Consider the following 18,243-nt stretch of genomic DNA (forward strand, 5'->3'; position numbering starts at 1 on the left):
CTATTATTGCCTAGGGACCAAACTAGTTTAGCAGCAGCTAAAGAAATGACAAAAGTGTAGTGGAGTATTTCCAAGTCATTATTCCAACACAACTAAAAGAGAGAGAGAGAGAGTGACAATGCATACAAGTCACACCAAATCATGTCATGCCTAGCTGAGTTATTAAGGTCAGCAGTACTAACAAGGAGGAAAATTAATTAGGGGTCCTTTCTTGGGGGGGTTAATTGTTGTTGTTCTTGTTTGTTAGAGACTAGAGATAGTGACCTAATTAAATTTGAAAAAGAAGAATCAAAATGGACCCAACCCCCAACCCATGCAAGTCGTCCATGTCCCCATGTGGTGGGTTTGGCCCTTTGGGCCTACCCATTATTGGCTTTCACCATCCTGCTAATTCACATCAACATCACCCACAACATCAACAACACTTTGGAAGCCTTTTAAAAATATATACATACAAAAACCTTTCTTCTCGAAATAAGTAACAGTTCATTCATAAATAACATTTGCAATGTAGTACTAAATGAGCTGCCTTGTATACACGCTTAATTAGAATCAATCCAACATAATTAGTTGATTTGATCCTATCGATCAGGGGAATTAATTAGATTTGATGAGGAAGGAACAAGTGTAGGGTAGCTAGCACGTACAATGAGGTGCGGTGTGTGGGAGCTGGATGTGCCAACAAACAATATCATCCAAGAAAGCACATTATATTCGCCCCCAAGATGAGCTAGCTAGCAGCATTGTTTATACACAAAAGGCCAGGCCAGCAACGACAGCATCGGATCACATAATATATGCAACATATAATTGAAATGAATCAGCAACATTTGCATTGCATTGCATTGCATTGCGTTGGCTAGGTCAAACCAGCAGACAAAGCATATATAAAGACAATCAATCTTCCTTTCCTTTCATTCATTCATTGATTCCTCCTAGGCCTGGCCTGCATTGTATATAAAAAATGAAAATGTAGTAGATTCTTCTCTCTTCTCTCCCCACACGGAGGGAGTGAGTACAAATGGAGCCGTTTAATTAGCCAATGTGCTAATTGATCAATCAATTGATAATGTTGCATCTCAACTCTCAAAAAGGAACAAAGAAAAAGAAGACAGGGTGCTAATGTTAGGATTACAATGCACCTCCATGTAATGTAATGTAATTTAGCAACCAACCAAATCAAGAAATGATCGATCAATGTCAATATTGAAGCAGAGGAAGAAAAAAGAAAGAATAGAATTGATGATCCATCCAAAAAAAATTGCATCTAGGAGAGAGTCTAGGAGGACTAGCTAACTGCTAGAGTATAGAGGTAGCTAGTATAGTCATGTATACCAAATGCTGGTATGGCCTATGGTATGGTGTGAGAGAGAGAAGAGAGAAAGAAACAAGATAGAGAGGTTGAGATGGACATGTCGCCTTACTCCTTCCTTCCTTCCATTCCATGGTGGTTGGGCTTCTCTTTCTTTCTAGTTGGGCGGTGGCATCTTTGCTTTCCTTCTTCCTTTTTGCAATAATAATAGGTGAGCACAAGAACAAGAAGCTCTCCCCTTTCGCGTGCTCTTCCTTCCCATCCTCGATTCTCCCCTGCCATTGCTGTCTGATTCTTGGTGCGCCGTTGATTTAGATATGAATTGAGTCAGGAACCGAAGGGCGCGCGGTGGGGTGTCCCTTTCCGGCGCCGGCCCTGCGGCCGCGGCTGCTTGCTCCCGCCGGCGTCCGCCTCATTGCCGCCGGCGCCGGCAGCGACATTGTTGGCCGCCGCTTCATGCCCGTATTGCCTCTTGGTGTCCACCAGCTGCATGCGCATGGCGTCGGCGGCCAAGGAGAAACACACACACACGGGTTAAACGTGACCCAACAGAAACAGAGCATAGCAGAACGGGAACGGCTTTGCGTTGCCGATTCGGCATTGCCATTTTGGTTGCTTAATTGGAGAAGAAAGAAAGGAAGAAAGGAAGTTACCTTGCATCCGAGGGAGCAGAAGCGGAAGGGGTCGAGGAGCGCGCGGCCGCAGATCTCGCAGTTGTAAGGGGAAGCGGCGGCCTTGCCGGCGGCGGCGCCGGCGCCGCGTGGTTGCGGGCGCTCGTTGAGGAAGAGCACCCTGGCGCTGTTGATGACGTAGGTCTGCACGCCGCCGATGTCCAGCACGTCCTCCACCTCCGTCACCCGCACCACGTCGTGGTACGACGACCGCCGTATCTGCAACCAAAAACAGAGAGGAAACCGAATCAAAACGCAACCTTTTTCCTTTCCGTTTCCGTTTCCGTTTCTTCTCCCCCAATCAATCAATCAATCGAGAAGAAGGAAGAAGGAGGAGAAGCATTGCAGATTAATCTCTCGGTGGATGTGCATTGGGGAATGAGATGTATAATACCTGGATGACGCGGTGGGAGGAGTGGCGGTGGGAGCGGCAGTAGTAGCAGAAGGCGGCGGCGGCGGAGGCGCGGCAGTCGATGCAGAACATGTTGCACTCGTTCCGCGGGGAACCCGGGTGCGCGCCGCACGCCAGGAAGAACCGGGTGCTCAGCAGCGCCCCCAGCCACCCCGGCACCCCCGCCGCCGCCGCCGTTGCCTCCTTCTCCTCCGTCGCCGACGCCGGCGGCGCCACCCGCCGCATCATCATCCCCCCCGCCGCCGCCGCCGCACCGAGGACCGATCTCGCTCCAGCAATCCGCAATGCCGCCTGCTCTCTCTCTGCTCCGGAGTCGAGAGAGAAAGAGGAAGAGAGGAGAGAAGGGCAGGGAGGAGTAAAAGGGGGAGAAGAAGAAGGAGGCAACTAGGTAAGGAAGGAAGGCAGCAGGAGTATCGTTTGGTGTTTGGTTTGGTGGCTTCTTGAGTTCTTTTCCTCCTCTTCCTGCGCTGTTGCTGGTGTCGTTGGGCTGCGTGTCAATTTGTGTGCTTCTTTCCTTGGCTTTGGCTCACGTGCGGCGCAACTGCCTGCCCTGCCCTTCAATTTGCGTGTCGCTGCCGAGCGGAGACAAGGTGAAGAAGAAGGTGAAAACTGAAACTTTTTCTTTTTTGTCCGTCAGGTCTCAGAAAGGGAGAAAAAGCAGAGGCTTTTATCTCCACGCTCACCGATGTGGATTCGTCCTCTGCCTCTCTCAACACGCACACGCATGGCCATGAATGAATGAATTGAATGTGAGATGAATGATGGAGAGCTGTGCTGTACTGAAGATGATTGCGCAGCGATCCCTATGCATCTTCAGTTTCTACTGGCTAGTACAGTCAGAGCCAGTCATAGTCACTGGCTGACTGACTGGCACTGCTCATAGGCCAGTCATAGTACTACTGTATCTTCTCTTCTGCAGAGCAAGGCAGCACCTGAATTCCGTTCCTTTCCACCCGATGCCAAAGGAGATGATGCTCAGCTCAGATGCAGCTGTTCTTGCTTGTTGTTGCTGGAAGGAAGCCAGGAATGCTGGTCAGATATGTAAAGCTGGGACCTTTTTTCATGGTTTGGTTAATGTTTGTTCTGTCTGTCTGTTAATTCAGAGGGGGGAGAGCAAAGCAACGCGCAATGCATTTGGGATTGCCTCATCGTCCTCTCGACGCATCCTCGTCTTATCTGATCTTATCTGACGAAGCAAAAGCGAAAAAGGCCGATTAATTTATACGCATGCTTCCAAGCAAGCAAACAGAAAACATCACGCAGCTAAGCTAGCTAGCTGCCTGAAATTGTCCACTTCTTCTTCATCATCCTCATGCCGAGCTTGCTTTGCTTTGCTTCGACTCTCCAACAAGCTTAATTACTCCATCGCATGCTCCAAGCATTGCATTCTCTTCCATTTCTTCTCTTCCGGTACACGTATATTAAATATAATGAATGATTTTCCTATCACAAAGAAGAAGAAAAATGACTGTCGATCGGGTTGGATTTTGGCATGTTTAAAAGTTACTCTTAATATGAGACGGAGAGAGTATTAAAGAGACGTATAAAATGTAATCGTGATGAATTAATCACCGGAAGATACTAGGATCAATAATATATAGTGTTGTTTATTTCCAGATTACGACATGGCGACGCTAATGACATGCATCGGATTACCGGCCGGCGGCTAAATCCAAAGTGATCAGGCCCATCCAATCAACCCGTCACCAAATCTTCTTCTTTAATTAATCCCTTCCAAAAGGGTTCAAGGAAGCTTCACTACACTCGATCGACAAGACCTTTTGGTCCGTCCAGCCCAAAAGTAGCCAGGGAGAAAGAAAAAAAGGCAATATTCCTCCTATCCCATATACTACTGAAAAAGATGAAACTGTTCTGTATACCATGCTGCCCAAAGAGAAAAGTATGTTTTCAATGCTGATACATATAGATCAAGTCTAAGATGCATCTTAACTTTCTAGTGTCTGAAATAGGGGCCCTCGCCTTGTTAATCTCGGACTACCTTAAAGTTGTTTCGCACATTACAAAAAGGAAGATGGACCCACATGTCATATCCATCTTCGTGTCCAATCTCCCTCGGGCCACCAACACTTTTGTCGCCTCCTATGTGTGCCGAGCCCCAATGCACCGCACGCACTTCGTCGCCAAGCAGCCCTCATGCACTACACCAACACTCGTTGTTGCTCAGTCAGACATCCTTGCGGTCGCCAGCATTATTTGCATTATTCTGCCCGCACGTACGTGGGCACCAGGAGCTGAGCAGCTCCCGGAGTTGAGGATGATGTTAGCGACATCAGTGTCGGCATACTAGAGACGGCGCGCATGTGGAATACATCCATACCCAACAAGGAGACGTTACTGTTGGTGGAGGAGAGGAAGCAGCCAACGTCACCCTAGATGACGACGGCACGACTGCTAACATCGTCGGGATTCATTGCAGTTGCGGATAAATGCGCTCAAGTAAATTGCCCATGGCAATTCGACAAACGATATTTATTCTGAAAGAAAGAAAAAAACAAAAGGTAAGGACATTGGGGATGAAGATGGATATGATAGGTGGGTCCGGAATGTCGATGAGATTAATGAGAAAATCCTGATTGGAATCGTATTTTCTTCTTGTGCCAAACAACTTTTAAGGTTAAAATTGATCATGATCAATATGGCCAGGGTCTTAATTATATATAGGGATTATGATCAATATATTCATCTTAGACGTCCACCACGAGGTCCGGGTTGAAAATAGGCTTTTCTCTAGTAAAAATGATGAAATTGTTCTTTGTCAGTTAGCAGATTATTAGCCCAAAACAAGTTAATTGCCATATTAAAAATCTGAATCAAAGATCAATTGTTGCCAGCAGCAAATTAATTAATCTTCTCTACTATTCGCTTTTAAGACTTCCTCTAGAAATGAAAGCCTTGTGTACTATACTCCCACCATCGATCGAGTAGCCGAGCTAAATTTATAACTGCACTGCACGAGGCAATCATATAAAATTAGCCCAGTTAATAGATATAGAAGTTTAATTGCAGTACGTAGTTGAGCATTCCAGTAGGATCGAGGATGGCTGCCATCGCACGTGCGTGTAGCCGTGCAGGACAGAATCAACAGATGGCTAATTAGAAAATAAACAAGGCAATGCTTTCCAGGGACGCTGTCTCTCGTCAGAAACAAGCAGTTAATCCACTGAATTTATAAACGGTAAAACAAATTTTAACCTCCCGTACGTCTGTGCTTGCTTGCAAATTAACTGTTACTACCATTTAGTAGCTGTCTTGATTTTGATAAAGGAGTGTATCTTTGGAGATTAAATACTTAGAGGGTTTACCTGGAGATTTGGATTTCTGCGTGCATGCAAATAAAATTTGGCAGAAAGTACGTATATCAAGCCAGGTGTGTATCATGGATTCAGTGTTCAGAGAAGAGTCAAAGGAGACATTCCAGAAGAGATGTGTGTTGTTATGGATGGATGCCAAAATGTGCATAATGCGTATGGTGGGTACATTACACACCAGATGTGTACTTGGTTTCGCTGTTGGCCTGTTAGCTTAGCTGTACCTTTAGCTTTAGTTAGTACACCTAATGATGCCTAGCTACACATACTCACTCCTACCTAGCTTGCTAGTCACAAGCACCGACTTAATTACTTAAGTTATATACGATCACATACACGAATCATGGATGTAGATTTAACCTGCAATCTGACAGTCCGATCCAGTTGATGTTGACTGGGCACTGGCAACTGGTTACATGTATAAATGCTTGTTTTGCGATAATTAACCATGCGTGCGAACTTCGACTAAATTTAAATGCATCATATTGAGTCATGTCTAGATACATCTAAATTTTAATAAATTTGAGACATTTTTTGTTAGACGGAATGTGTAGATAAATTGGACTCCAGCAGGCCGGCCGGCAGCAATATTTCTCTTCTCTTGTGGTGAGAGAGATCGATGCTTTGTACTCATGCATGTATACATGGCATAAATAGCTGTCGGTGGTGTGTGTAATTAAGCTTGGCCGCCTATATATATATGTGTGATGCGATTGGTTGGTACTGCCCCCCCTTTGTAGCCAGCAGCTAAGCTACCATGGGCATTCTTGTTCATGGTTACAAGCTAGCGTCTATATGTACTGATGATGATGGTGGTGATTATCTATGATTAACTGCATTGAGATCAGCAAGAATCGTTACATCGAGCAATCTCATCTTGAAAACTACATGGATCGATTGGCATATGGGTTTGTGTGTGTCGGTGATCGCCGACAACAGAAATTAATCTGCTGCCTGCACGAGAATAGTCACCCAAAATTTTCTGCCTCCTGCTGCACATATTTTTCTTTCCCTGACTGATGTACATATATTTTCAAATAAACGGAATGGGCTAAATAAACGGATGAACAAACAAAACGGGCCTTTAGAGGCCCGCTAAGAAAAGCCCACGGAATGAAGCCCAGGCCTAGCTTCTCTCGTTCGCTCCCTCGCGTCATCCAGCTCAGCTTCGTCTTCTCCATCCCTTCCCTTCCAAAAAAAGCCTACCTTTCTCGGTTTCTCCTCGAATCCTCCCGAGATGCGGCGTCTCCCGGCTGCTCCTCCCCGCCCAGCCCTTTCCCCGGCGGCGCCCTCCCTCGGAATCCGGCAGCGGTACCATGGCCGAGTGGCGCTGGCGCGGACGGCGCCTCCCGTGGTCTGCTGCTCCTGCTTCCTGCCGAATCGGACGCCCAATCATAACGGGCCCGAGTCATTCGAGCCCCTCCGATCCGCCAGATCGGCCGATCGGGCCGCCCGGGGCCCCGCAATGGGGGCGCGAGCGGGCCTGGTAGCCGCGAGCGCCGGCGGGGAGGCGTCGTCGCCGTCGCCGTCCAGGAGCCCGCTGGCGGTGCTCGTGGAGCTGTGGCGCCGGACGGTGCAGCCGCTGGGGGACTACGGGTTCGGCAAGCGAGGGGTGTGGGAGGGCGGCGTGGGGCTCTTCATGGTCTCCGGCGCCGCGCTGCTGGCGCTCGCGCTCGCCTGGCTCCGGGGGTTCCAGCTCCGGTCCCGGTTCCGCAAGTACAGCGCCGTGTTCGAGTTCAGCCAGGCCTGCGGGATCTGCGTCGGCACGCCGCTCAGGATACGCGGGGTCACCGTCGGCAGCGTCGTCCGCGTCGACTCCTCGCTCCGGAGCATCGATGCCCATGTCGAGGTGTGCTGTGCTCTCAACTCTTCTTGCCCTATCCTCCCACTTCAGTTAAGAACTATTGTTGTGACCAACTGTTTCTTTATGTTAGCATTCATTGATTAAAGTCGTGCTCCATTAGGGAAGAATGTAGTATGTGAAAACTGGATACGGAATTAAGTTTGCTAATCCCTGGGTCTGATAGGAATTTGCTCTGAAAGATGCTGCATTGCCTTCTCTATCCTCAATGTGACTTCCAATTCATAGAGCAACAACCTTTTGAAATTGAACAGTACTTTTAGCTCTTCCAATGAATCATTATGTGACCAACATTTTTGTTGTTCCACAAAGCTTCCCTTAGGTACAATCTTTTCATATGCCCAATTTCTAGCTGGACAAGTAGGACAACTAGGTTGAGTTTAGATTTATGTTCTCACCCCATTTCAACAGCCGGTTCATGTTACATCAATATGCTCAGCTACGTGTCAGCAGCGCATCCCTGTGTGAGGATCTCATTTTTGAATGATTGCAAAGAAAGTTACAATTTCAAATGTGTGGCATGCTAGCAAGCTGGTTATCCCCTATCTCAGTTCCTTTTTCCCCTCTTGGTGCCTATGCTTACATTTCTTCGGCGTACAAGTATAGACTTTTCTTTTCTTCTAAATGGTACTCCCTCCGATCCTAAATTGTTGTCGAAATATTGCATGTATCTAGACATTTTTTAAGAATAGATACATCCATGTTTGGGCAAATTTGAGTCAAGAATTTAGGATCAGAGGGAGTAAATTGGTAATAATTTGTGCTCAAACTCTGATAAGTGAAATCTTCTGTATCATCACAAGAAGATTGCTCTGAAAGGTGCTGCATTGCCTTGTCTTTCCTGAATGCTTGCCATTCATAGATCATCTTTCTGAAAATGGATCATTCTTTAGTTCTTCGAATGAATCATTTATGTTAACAACATTTCTCTTGTTCCACAAGTTTCTCTAGGGAATATTTTCCATATGCCCAATTTCTAGCTGGACAATTAGGTTGACTTTAGCTTCCAATGGTCACCCCATTTCAACTGCCAGTTCACCCCATTTGACATGCACTCTCTTCTTCTTTGGTGTTTCTTCCTTCACGTTGGATATACTCCATCCTTTTATAGTGAGTGAACACTTAATGTGACCACAAATTAGACAAGTAATATGTAGTTTGTGTACCACAAAAGTTATATCATTGGATTTGTATTCGAAAATGTTTTTGACAGTATAATTTTTATGCCACATAATCTACGTATTATTGGTGTAATTGATGGTCAAAGTAAAATTTTGAAATGCCTGCACGCCCACTATTACGGGACAGGGGGGAGTACGTGTACTTCTGCCCCTGACGTGCCTTCTTTATGTCAGGGGAGCTGCGTCCATACAGTATTACAGGCTTCCCTTTTCTTGTAAATGTAATATTTTGAGCTCAATCTCTGATAAGTGAAATCTTCTATATGGCAGATTGAAGATGATAAAATTATTGTACCTCGTAATTCATTGGTTGAGGTAAATCAGTCTGGTCTCCTAATGGAGACGATGATTGATGTTACACCGAAAGATCCACTCCCCACACCTTCACTTGGTCCACTTGACACAGACTGTTCCAAAGAAGGCTTAATTCTCTGTGACAAAGAGAGGATGAAAGGACAGGAAGGGGTAAGCTTAGATGCAATGGTCGGGATATTTACCCGTCTAGGAAGAGACATGGAGGAAATTGGTGTTCATAGAAGCTATATGTTGGCAGAGAAGGTTGCATCTATAATGCAAGAAGCACAACCACTCCTTTCGCGGGTACATTCCTCTAACAGATTCTTTTGTAAAGTTTGCATCATTTGATATATTTCTCACATTTAGCTTATAAAATCTCTGTGAAACCATTGTACTTTACTCGATAAAGCTGAATAGGATTCCATGGTTCAAATGACCTCCTGCCTGACTAAGTTTCGCTAAACAGGTCTGCTGTTTTGTAGTAGTGTTTTCCAAACCCTAGTACCTTATAGATTTTGGGAATAAAGACTTGTTTGTCGAATGTAATAGGGGCCTGCTTATGCAAAACCTGATAGCTTTTGCTGACATGTGATACAGGCCATGGAAAAGATCATGTCCTAATTTTATGACTAGCGCTACTCATCGCTAAGCATTCATATTTTTCTCTGTATGTCTTGCGTGTGATGGGGATTAGGCGTGCATACTAAACACATGGTCTGTTGGTGGGATCGCCAGAAAAGAACTAGTCATATTCAAAACGCTAGAGTTGAACACTAGCTCCGGCAAAATCGATCCAAATTGTCCATACTTATGTGGGACTTTGGTTGAACTGCCAAAAAAAATCATGATTAGGTCCCTTACATCCCTATCGCACACCTACCGTGGCTGGCATGCTTGCCTAGCAGTGGTTTCAGGACCATGATCAGGAAGGGACATCCACTGTTGGAATGTGGCATGAGATTTTTCTTTTCTGTTTGGAAAAGTGGGGCGGTGGCTGATGCTTCCTCCTTATATGCAGTTTTTTGTTTTTAGGGTCTTAGTTTGTTTGTGAAAAATAGAGAAATCGGTCGGTCGTGACTTCTGCAGTTAATTATGATATGCATGAACTTAAATGTTGGTGATGGTACAGATTGAAGCCTTAGCTGAAGAAGTTCAACCTTTGCTGTCGGAAGTGCGTGATAGTGATCTGGTGAAGGATGTGGAGACTATAGCTAAAGGCCTGGCTGATGCATCCGGTGATTTAAGGTACTGGTGGAAAACATTGCTTGTGATAGATTCTGTACACAAACATGGTTTGAATCAATCCCGGCTGGGACTTCTTTCACATTCTGAAGAGCTAAAACACGAGTTTAAAAAGTTATTGGAAAGAAGTTTCTATCTATGCATTGGAAATCCTAGCACTCCTATTTCTGCTTTCTTATAACCTTGGAGGCCTTGCAGTGTCTGCAAGAAGTGCCAAATGTTATGTTAGATGGTCTGTTCATCATTTTCTTCATCTTACGACACCCTGCAGAAGGTTGAAGTCTTCCATGCTTACCCCTGAAAACGGTGATCTCATCAAGCAGTCTATCTTCACCCTTATTTTCACCCTGAAGAACATCGAGGTATGTGTCTTCCTTCTACCTCCCATTGCTATTATTTCCGAAACCGAAGAGGGAAGGCTGACAAGTCTCCTCCGACTTGCAGAGTATCAGCTCGGACATCTCTGGTTTCACAGGCGACGAGGCCACGCGGCAGAACATCAAACTGCTGATAAAGTCCCTCAGCAGACTATTGTGACCTCTCTCCGTCAGTCAAACAGCACAGCACAGTACGCTGATAATTGTCCAAACAGGGAATTATTCGTCCTGATGAGATGAAGCATCTCTTGGAGCAGAAAGCAGAAAATAAGAGAAAAATGGAAGCAGCTAATGTTTGTCGAGGTTTTTGAGTGCATTCTTGAGATGAAAAGCATCTATATTGTTATTTGATATCGAGTCTTGTGTAGTAGGGGTAGACCCATTTTTGTTTTCTGCATCATCTGCAGGCTAGCTGCAGGGTTCTTTGATGTTTGGTTGTGTTTTTGTAATTCAAAGTGATACACGTACAACACTATTGTTCCTCATTCTTATTGTTAGTGTGTTTCTGTAAATCATCGACTAATGCTCAGTCGATAATGTCGATGTCGATGATGACAATCAAGATTCTCTTTGACCTGTCAATCATTGTCAATTTTTCCTCAAGAGTATATATAAGTGGGCATTTTCGGCATCGGTCACTGCGGTCGTGTGAAACTGTCCTGGAATATACGTTGAAGCACATAAACACACACAAGTTTATGTATTGCATTTCGCCATCCATCCTTCCATCTGTCAGTTTCAGTTGGAGCGTTTTGGACTTTTGCTCTGTTCAGTCTTGTGTGGAGCGGAATATAGAGACAGAATAGAATGGAACGCAAGCTTGTATAGCTAGGGCTGATAGTAACCTGGCAACAAACGCTACTCCAGCTTAAACTAGCGGTCCAGGTTTCGTTTTCGTGTGGCGTTTAATTTATCTGTTTTCATTGATAGGTCTTCCACAAGAAGAACAAACACGTCACTTATTTTCGGACGGAGGAAGAAGTATTGTTGCAAGTTGAAGCGTGTGCAGTGTGGAAGAAGGAAAAGAAGGAGGCTTGTTGCAAGTGCATTGGCAAAATGCCAAAATTCCAGCGCTGGCCATTATTAATTTGGATGGATCGAATTGGAATCATGATTCGATGGATTGATGATGCCGTTCTATTTGAAGGTTTTGGTAAGGTAAGCTTAATTGCTGGGGCTGCTGATTCATCAGCATGAGTGCATGGTTCTATTAAGCAAGATAACGTACTACCTTCCAAATCCAAATCCCAAAAAGACTGAAAGAAAGCTGGTGGATAATCGATCAAACAAGCAAGACAAGAGAAGAGAAGAATCCGGCGTACGTTTGCATGAATATTAAGCTGCTGGCTAGCTAGTACGTATACAGCCTAGCTTATCTGGCCGATTAGTTTGGTCCTAATTTGCTTGTTATGGGGGATCTTAACGTACACGACAAGAGCTGCATACAGTCTACTGTAAGTGTTAATTTTGTCCGTCGTTAATTCCGTCCATGTTGTGGTCATCGTCCTCGTGATTTAGTGAGAATCGATGTCGTCAATTGAGCAGCACTACCAATGCTCAATCTGTCAAAGAAATTATATGTATGTATTCCGTCCATGCTGACGTCCAATTATTGATTGATTAATTGACTGTGTATGTATCATCATTGGATCGTATATATTGATAACTCAACTTGCGTGCATTGCCATGGTAGACCAAAATAAATAAAGATAAGGTTATACTATCATCTGTTATCTTAGATTATATAATTCACATTCTTTAAAAAAATTTTAGAAACACATAACAAACGTAGACGCTCACAACACGCGCGTACACTAACTCCTATGAACACCTCCGAAAAACTGAATCGGTAGATCTTGAGAGATTGACTAAGTTACCGAAGACGCCTCGCTGTTGACGGGCGGATACGTCAACTACCACTGAAAGACTGGAATAAATCTAGAAAATGTGAGCACCCTGTCAAATCTAGAGTTCAATGTGCCGGTTCCACCACAAGGAACCAGACCAGTTGAGATAGCCTCAGTTCACCTATCTTGTTTTAATTATCCGTGCCAAATCAACAATTTACGTATTCAGGATTTGAGTCTTTTTATAAAAATAGAGAAATGCACTGGAGAATTGGTGACATAATTAAAGTGAGTGTGAAGTTAAGGGAAAGGTATTATTAAATCTGCACGCACTGCATTATACATTGCCTTGACCGAAGAACGAGCCTTTTTGTGTCACATCAACATGGTACCATATGTTGATGTGATCTCCTTGGCTAGATTCCATCCCCAGTTAAGGTTAAGACTAGATCGAACCAAGTAAGTCGCGAGCGCGTGCACCGCCTCCCATGCTGCAGCTGAAACTGAAACTGAAACTCATGATGAACGATGATGCATGCTCTCTGGCCAGCCCATGCAATTCAACCTTTTAGAGTAGTAGTAAGTATTGCAATTTCCAAAGTTTTCTAGATTCCAAGTGAGTGGCATGGCTTTCTATCTTTATATCACAATCAATGAGACGAGGGCTGAATCCAGTCAAGATTGCAGCACTACACGTACTCAAACTCATACTCTTGCTGCAATTTATGATTAATATATCCCTAACTTACTAGTACCATCAAATGGTTCCGTTTTGAATTCAGTCAGGACGAGAAACATGCTACAGTTACTAAGTATAGAAATCAGTACTGCTGAATAGTGAAGTTTTAACAATTACTCTACCAAGGAATCAGTTTCCAGCTAAAAGCTGTAATTAAAATGTTCTCACGAGGACATATATTCCATCTATATACGAAATTAGAAAATCGGTCAAGAACCAAAAATCCATGACTAAAGCCCATGAAAACGGGTACAACAATGAATTTAGACAACCGGCACAAAACTGTACAAAACCGGTGTACTCAGGGTCACGACATCGAAAAATCAGCCAAAAATCTCAAGACCGTGAGCTATATAACTCATGGAAACGGTCAAAAGTTCATTTTTGTTGACCGGTGAAAAACGGTCCGTAACCGTGTACCGGGCTCACGACATGAGAAAATTGGTCGAAACCCAAAACCCTGAGTCATACCCATGAAAACGATCAAAGTATTTATTTTTACCGAGCAACAAAAAAAATTACTGAAATTCATACTCGGAACAAAAGCAAATAAATCTCGTCGTTCCTGCAATTAATTAATTCATATCTTACTTACCACCATGAAGTGGTTCCGTTTTGAATTCAATAAGCTAGGGACGAACATGGTATCCAGTAGTAGTGCACAAATCAGCAACGTGTATACGTGGACCGTGGTGCTGAATGGTAAAGTTTTAACGATCTATTCCCTCCGTTTCATAATTCTTGTCGAAATATTACATGTATCTAGAAGTTTTTTATGAATAGATACATTCATTTTTGACAAATTTAAGACAAGAATTATGAGACGTAGGGAGTACGGATGAATCAGTTTCCAGGTAAAAGCTGTAATTAAAACATTCTCATGTGGACACATGTTGCAAGTATACATACTGCATCTCCCCTGCAGTTTCCTAAAAAAAAAATACTGACTGTATCACTACCTTCCTTGAAAATTGTTCAGAAGTTCAAAATTCAGATAAAGGAACAAGTGCGGTTGGAAGCTAGATAACTTGGACCGGACACTACCGGTTACTTTTACGTGTTGGCAAATAAAAGACAGATTTCCTTTCAAGTTGTTTTCTTGTTTCTCTGTCGATGGAACACGCATTTGTTTGATTAAACGTGTGCCATTTTGCATCAGAAGAAACTGGCTGCATCCGCAAGATATATGTGTGGCACCCATCAATATTACAAACTTTCCAAAACATCGACGTGGAAAGGAGAAAAGAATTTGAAGGAGACAAAAACACCAAAAGCTAACAAAAAGGACGAAAAACGGCTAACAAATTAAAGAAGAACCGTATGCTATGGTGATAAGTGGCTTTAGATAATCCAGATTATTCGGTTGATCTATATGTGTATTGGAATCTAATCCGTTTATCACTGTCTATACGGTATTTACTGTTCGGGCCCTGGCAACCGTATGCGTGTATATATACCCCTACCAACCTGCCAAGCACAGCGTACGGTCTTGTCGACGGCCAGCGACCCAAAGTGATCTTTTTTATCATCGATCTGTTGCTAGTCAAAGATCGATTAATCTGACAAGGATGGCGGCGCCGGGCAGATTGCTGCTGCTGTCCTGCATCGCCGCTCTGCTCCTCCTAGTGTTGGCTCCCAATGGCGCCGCCGCCGCCGGCACCGCCGACGGGTCCGAGGAGTGGGGCTACGTCCAAGTCCGCCCCAGTAATTAAGCTTTCTCTCTCTGTCTTCTTCTTCTTCCTCCTCTCGATTGCTGACGAACTCACTCATGGCGGCATGATGCAGAGGCGCACATGTTCTGGTGGCTGTACCGGAGCCCGCACCGTGTCGACAACGCCAGTACGCCATGGCCAACCGTGCTCTGGCTCCAGGGCGGACCGGTCAGTCGTCATCTTCTTCTTCTTCTTCTTCCTCCAGCCTTCTTCCATGAATAATTCTGATTAAATTGGAGTGAATTTGCAGGGCGCTTCTGGCGTCGGGTACGGCAACTTCGAGGAGATCGGGCCCCTGGACGTGGCCCTCAAGCCCCGCAACTCCACCTGGCTCAACAAGGCCGACCTCCTCTTCGTCGTAAGCTCCCATCCCCTTCTTCTTCTTCTTCTTCCCCGCAACCAACAATGGCGGATTCACGGCAATGGCGGATCGGGACTAATTGATTTGATTACAGGACAACCCTGTGGGCACGGGGTTCAGCTTCGTGGAGGCCGGCAACACGACGCTGCTGGCGCACTCGGACGCGCAGACGGCCACGGACCTCACAGCCCTGCTCGTCAAGCTCTACGGCGGCGGCTCCGGCGCGCCGCTGAAGCAGGGCAGCCCGCTGTACATCGTGGCCGAGTCCTACGGCGGTAAGTTCGCCGTCACCACCGCGCTCGCCGCGCTCAAGGCCATCGGTCAGGGGCAGCTCAAGGCCACCCTCGCCGGCGTCGCGCTCGGCGACAGCTGGATCTCGCCCGAGGACTTCGTGGTAACTAATTGCTTGCTCATTTAGTAAATTTGGGTCGTTAATTGTTTCTCTGGTTTGCGGAATTCTTGGGATTTGCTTATTGGTTAATGGATGATTTGATTTGCAGCTGTCGTGGGGGCCGTTGCTGTACCAGATGTCGAGGCTCGACGAGAACGGGCTGCAGAACTGCGACAAGTATGTATTGCAATTTGCAAGTCTTTCTTCTTCGTCTCCGGTGGCCGGACCGCCGCCGCGAATTGGTGATGGAGTTTATTTATAAAGAATTCAATTCGTGAATGCAGGATCGCGCAGAAGATCAAGGCGCAGCTGAAGGCGAACCAGTACACGGAGGCGGAGGCGTCATGGGAGGAGCTCGAGAACGCAATCTCCGCGCTCACCAACGCCATTGTACGTGCTTGCTTTCTTTCCTGCTTGCTCGATCGCCATCGTCTTTTGTAATTACTTAACCTGGGGCTTGCTAGCATTGCAGGACTTCTACAACATCCTCAAGGACAGCTCATCGTCGGACTCCTCCGCCGCCGCGCCATTGACGGCATCGAAGCGGCAGGCGTGGTTGAGGAGGAAGAGCACCAGGCCGGGGAGGTACCTGAGGTCGCTAATGGCCGCGGAAGAGGGCGGGCTGCAGGGTCTGATGGACACGAGGATCAAGGCCAAGCTGGGCATCATCCCGGCCAACTTCACCTGGGGCCAGCAGGACGACGCCGTCTTCGACGCCCTCAAGCCAGACTTCATGAAACCCAGAATCCACGAGGTAATTACAGTAATTACCATATCAAACTTGTCAGTAATTACTCAGCACCAATTAGCAGAGACAATTAACGTCTTTGATTGACTGGCTGATTAACAAATTCCAGGTGGATGAGCTCCTCAAGCTTGGTGTCAATGTCACAATCTACACCGGACAGGTACACAGAACAAAATTTAAAATTCCCATGATCATCGATATGAATATGATGGATAAAAACATGAGTTGCAGCCAAAAAGACCCAAATTAGCTTTACACATGCACATCCCAATGCTTTGTTCTCATCGATAAACATCCAAATTTTTGCCTGTCCAGTCTTTGCCTTTTTCCTCTGTTTTATTCGTCCTAAGCTAGTTTTTGCATAGAGTAGACTATATATATGCTGACAAATCAAAAGTGGATAGATAGGAATATTGCATTGCTCCTGTCTAGCTGACATGTGACTGCCCACTTTGTCTTAACCTCTGAACTTATTCTTCACCCGTAATAACTACAAGTGTAGAAGATGATTGCTAGCTTGAAAATCAGTGTGCCAAATGCGTCCGAGAATCTCTGCGCGGGTCAGCAGTTAAATATGGTAGAAATGACTCAGCTGGACAATAAAGTACTAGTGCATGTTTGTAATCTTGCTTGGTTTTTGCAGCTTGATCTCATCTGTGCAACCAAGGGGACACTGGACTGGGTTCAGAAGCTCAAGTGAGTGTGTGCAGGAACTGTTTATATGTACTGTAATAAAATGTATCAATGACAGATGAGTTTAATTAACTACTGCTGATGATCCTGATTGTGTCTGTCAGGTGGGAAGGGCTGAAGAACTTCACAGCCGCACCCAGGAAGCCCATCTACTGCAATGGAGCCGAAGCAGCAGGGACCGAGGGCACCCAGGCCTTCCTCAAGTCCTACAAGAACCTCAACTTCTACTGGATTATGGGAGCTGGACACATGGTAATGAATCACTAACCACCAAAATTAACTCAATTAACAACTCCCTGCGATTTGCATTGCACATTAATAGCAATTCAGTTTCCGAATGAGTGAGCTGGAAGAAGAGAGTGTGCATCCATTCATAAATGCAGTAGCAGTTGGTGGGAGATAGTACTACTACTTTCTTTTTTGTTGTTGTTGGATGGATCAAATCAAACACCAGATGCACATGCACAAGTATATGCAAATATTGCAATGCCCTGTCTGTGAGTGAGCGAGTGTGAGACACAAGACAGGGCAAGAAAAGAAAGAGAGACAAGCACACATGCAGAGACAGTGATATGTAGATACAGAATAGAGTGATCTGGCAGGCGTATTGCTACAGTAGCTTGTTCAATGCTGTCTATCTATGGTACTAGTACTACTACTGCTAGCAGCTAAAATCTAATGCTCAGCCTTTTTCTTTACTCTCATGCAGGTACCAGTGGACAACCCTTGCACTGCACTCAAGATGCTGGGTGACATTACACAGTCTCCTGCTAAGTAGCAGAGAGGAGAAGAACAGAGAAGAAGACCGATACACACTACACTAGTTTTTCTAGCATTTATGAATGAGATGAGATGAGAAAAGAGAGAGATCAGAGGGGGTATACATGAATAGAGGAACAACTGCTTGACTTTATTATGTGGTACAGTTTATAGTTGGTGCAGCCGTGTTTTCGGTTGACAGGGGTACGATCAAATCAGAAACCGAAAATTGATTGCATATATGTGCAGCCTGGCTGCATTCTCTCCTCTCTTGACTAGTACAGACTTGACTTTACAGAGCCATGCATGAA

The 18,243-nt window shown here is 45.2% G+C and overlaps 3 protein-coding genes across 3 annotated transcripts; 2 read left to right on the forward strand and 1 right to left on the reverse strand.

Moving 5' to 3' along the window:
• Positions 1-888: 888 nt before the first annotated feature.
• LOC100836876 lies at positions 889-3,448 on the reverse strand. The gene is made up of 3 exons (XM_003572459.4): positions 2,378-3,448; positions 1,966-2,202; positions 889-1,798 (listed from the first exon to the last, which is right to left on the reverse strand). Exons 1-3 carry the CDS (start codon positions 2,624-2,626, stop codon positions 1,640-1,642), a joined length of 645 nt encoding a protein of 214 aa, XP_003572507.2. The 5' UTR covers positions 2,627-3,448; the 3' UTR covers positions 889-1,639.
• A 3,456-nt stretch (positions 3,449-6,904) lies between these two features.
• On the forward strand, positions 6,905-11,285 carry LOC100829516 (protein TRIGALACTOSYLDIACYLGLYCEROL 2, chloroplastic). The gene is made up of 5 exons (XM_003574894.3): positions 6,905-7,573; positions 9,037-9,366; positions 10,193-10,308; positions 10,577-10,667; positions 10,750-11,285. The coding sequence occupies exons 1-5, from the start codon at positions 6,962-6,964 to the stop codon at positions 10,840-10,842; spliced, it is 1,242 nt and encodes a 413-aa protein (XP_003574942.1). The 5' UTR covers positions 6,905-6,961; the 3' UTR covers positions 10,843-11,285.
• Positions 11,286-14,733: 3,448 nt separating this feature from the next.
• Positions 14,734-18,199, forward strand: LOC100837185 (serine carboxypeptidase-like 51). The gene is made up of 11 exons (XM_003572460.4): positions 14,734-14,972; positions 15,054-15,148; positions 15,231-15,338; positions 15,436-15,735; positions 15,842-15,909; positions 16,017-16,122; positions 16,205-16,486; positions 16,590-16,640; positions 17,124-17,176; positions 17,278-17,425; positions 17,883-18,199. The coding sequence occupies exons 1-11, from the start codon at positions 14,837-14,839 to the stop codon at positions 17,949-17,951; spliced, it is 1,416 nt and encodes a 471-aa protein (XP_003572508.1). The 5' UTR covers positions 14,734-14,836; the 3' UTR covers positions 17,952-18,199.
• Positions 18,200-18,243: the final 44 nt, after the last annotated feature.

Source organism: Brachypodium distachyon, chromosome 3 (assembly GCF_000005505.3).
Source record: "Brachypodium distachyon strain Bd21 chromosome 3, Brachypodium_distachyon_v3.0, whole genome shotgun sequence".
Classification (NCBI taxonomy): domain Eukaryota; kingdom Viridiplantae; phylum Streptophyta; class Magnoliopsida; order Poales; family Poaceae; genus Brachypodium; species Brachypodium distachyon.

Bases quoted from the DNA above. Each gene is read 5' to 3' on its own strand.
- LOC100829516 (XM_003574894.3), top strand. From the start codon at position 6,962: ATGCGGCGTCTCCCGGCTGCTCCTCCCCGCCCAGCCCTTTCCCCGGCG. The intron at 10,309-10,576 runs GTACTGGTGGAA...GACACCCTGCAG, and splicing joins GATGCATCCGGTGATTTAAG to AAGGTTGAAGTCTTCCATGC. The intron at 10,668-10,749 runs GTATGTGTCTTC...TCCGACTTGCAG, and splicing joins TCACCCTGAAGAACATCGAG to AGTATCAGCTCGGACATCTC.
- LOC100837185 (XM_003572460.4), top strand. From the start codon at position 14,837: ATGGCGGCGCCGGGCAGATTGCTGCTGCTGTCCTGCATCGCCGCTCTG. The intron at 15,736-15,841 runs GTAACTAATTGC...TTTGATTTGCAG, and splicing joins TCTCGCCCGAGGACTTCGTG to CTGTCGTGGGGGCCGTTGCT. The intron at 15,910-16,016 runs GTATGTATTGCA...TCGTGAATGCAG, and splicing joins GGGCTGCAGAACTGCGACAA to GATCGCGCAGAAGATCAAGG.
- LOC100836876 (XM_003572459.4), bottom strand. From the start codon at position 2,626: ATGATGATGCGGCGGGTGGCGCCGCCGGCGTCGGCGACGGAGGAGAAG. The intron at 2,203-2,377 runs GTATTATACATC...TTTTGGTTGCAG, and splicing joins CCTCCCACCGCGTCATCCAG to ATACGGCGGTCGTCGTACCA. The intron at 1,799-1,965 runs GTAACTTCCTTT...ATGCGCATGCAG, and splicing joins TCTGCTCCCTCGGATGCAAG to CTGGTGGACACCAAGAGGCA.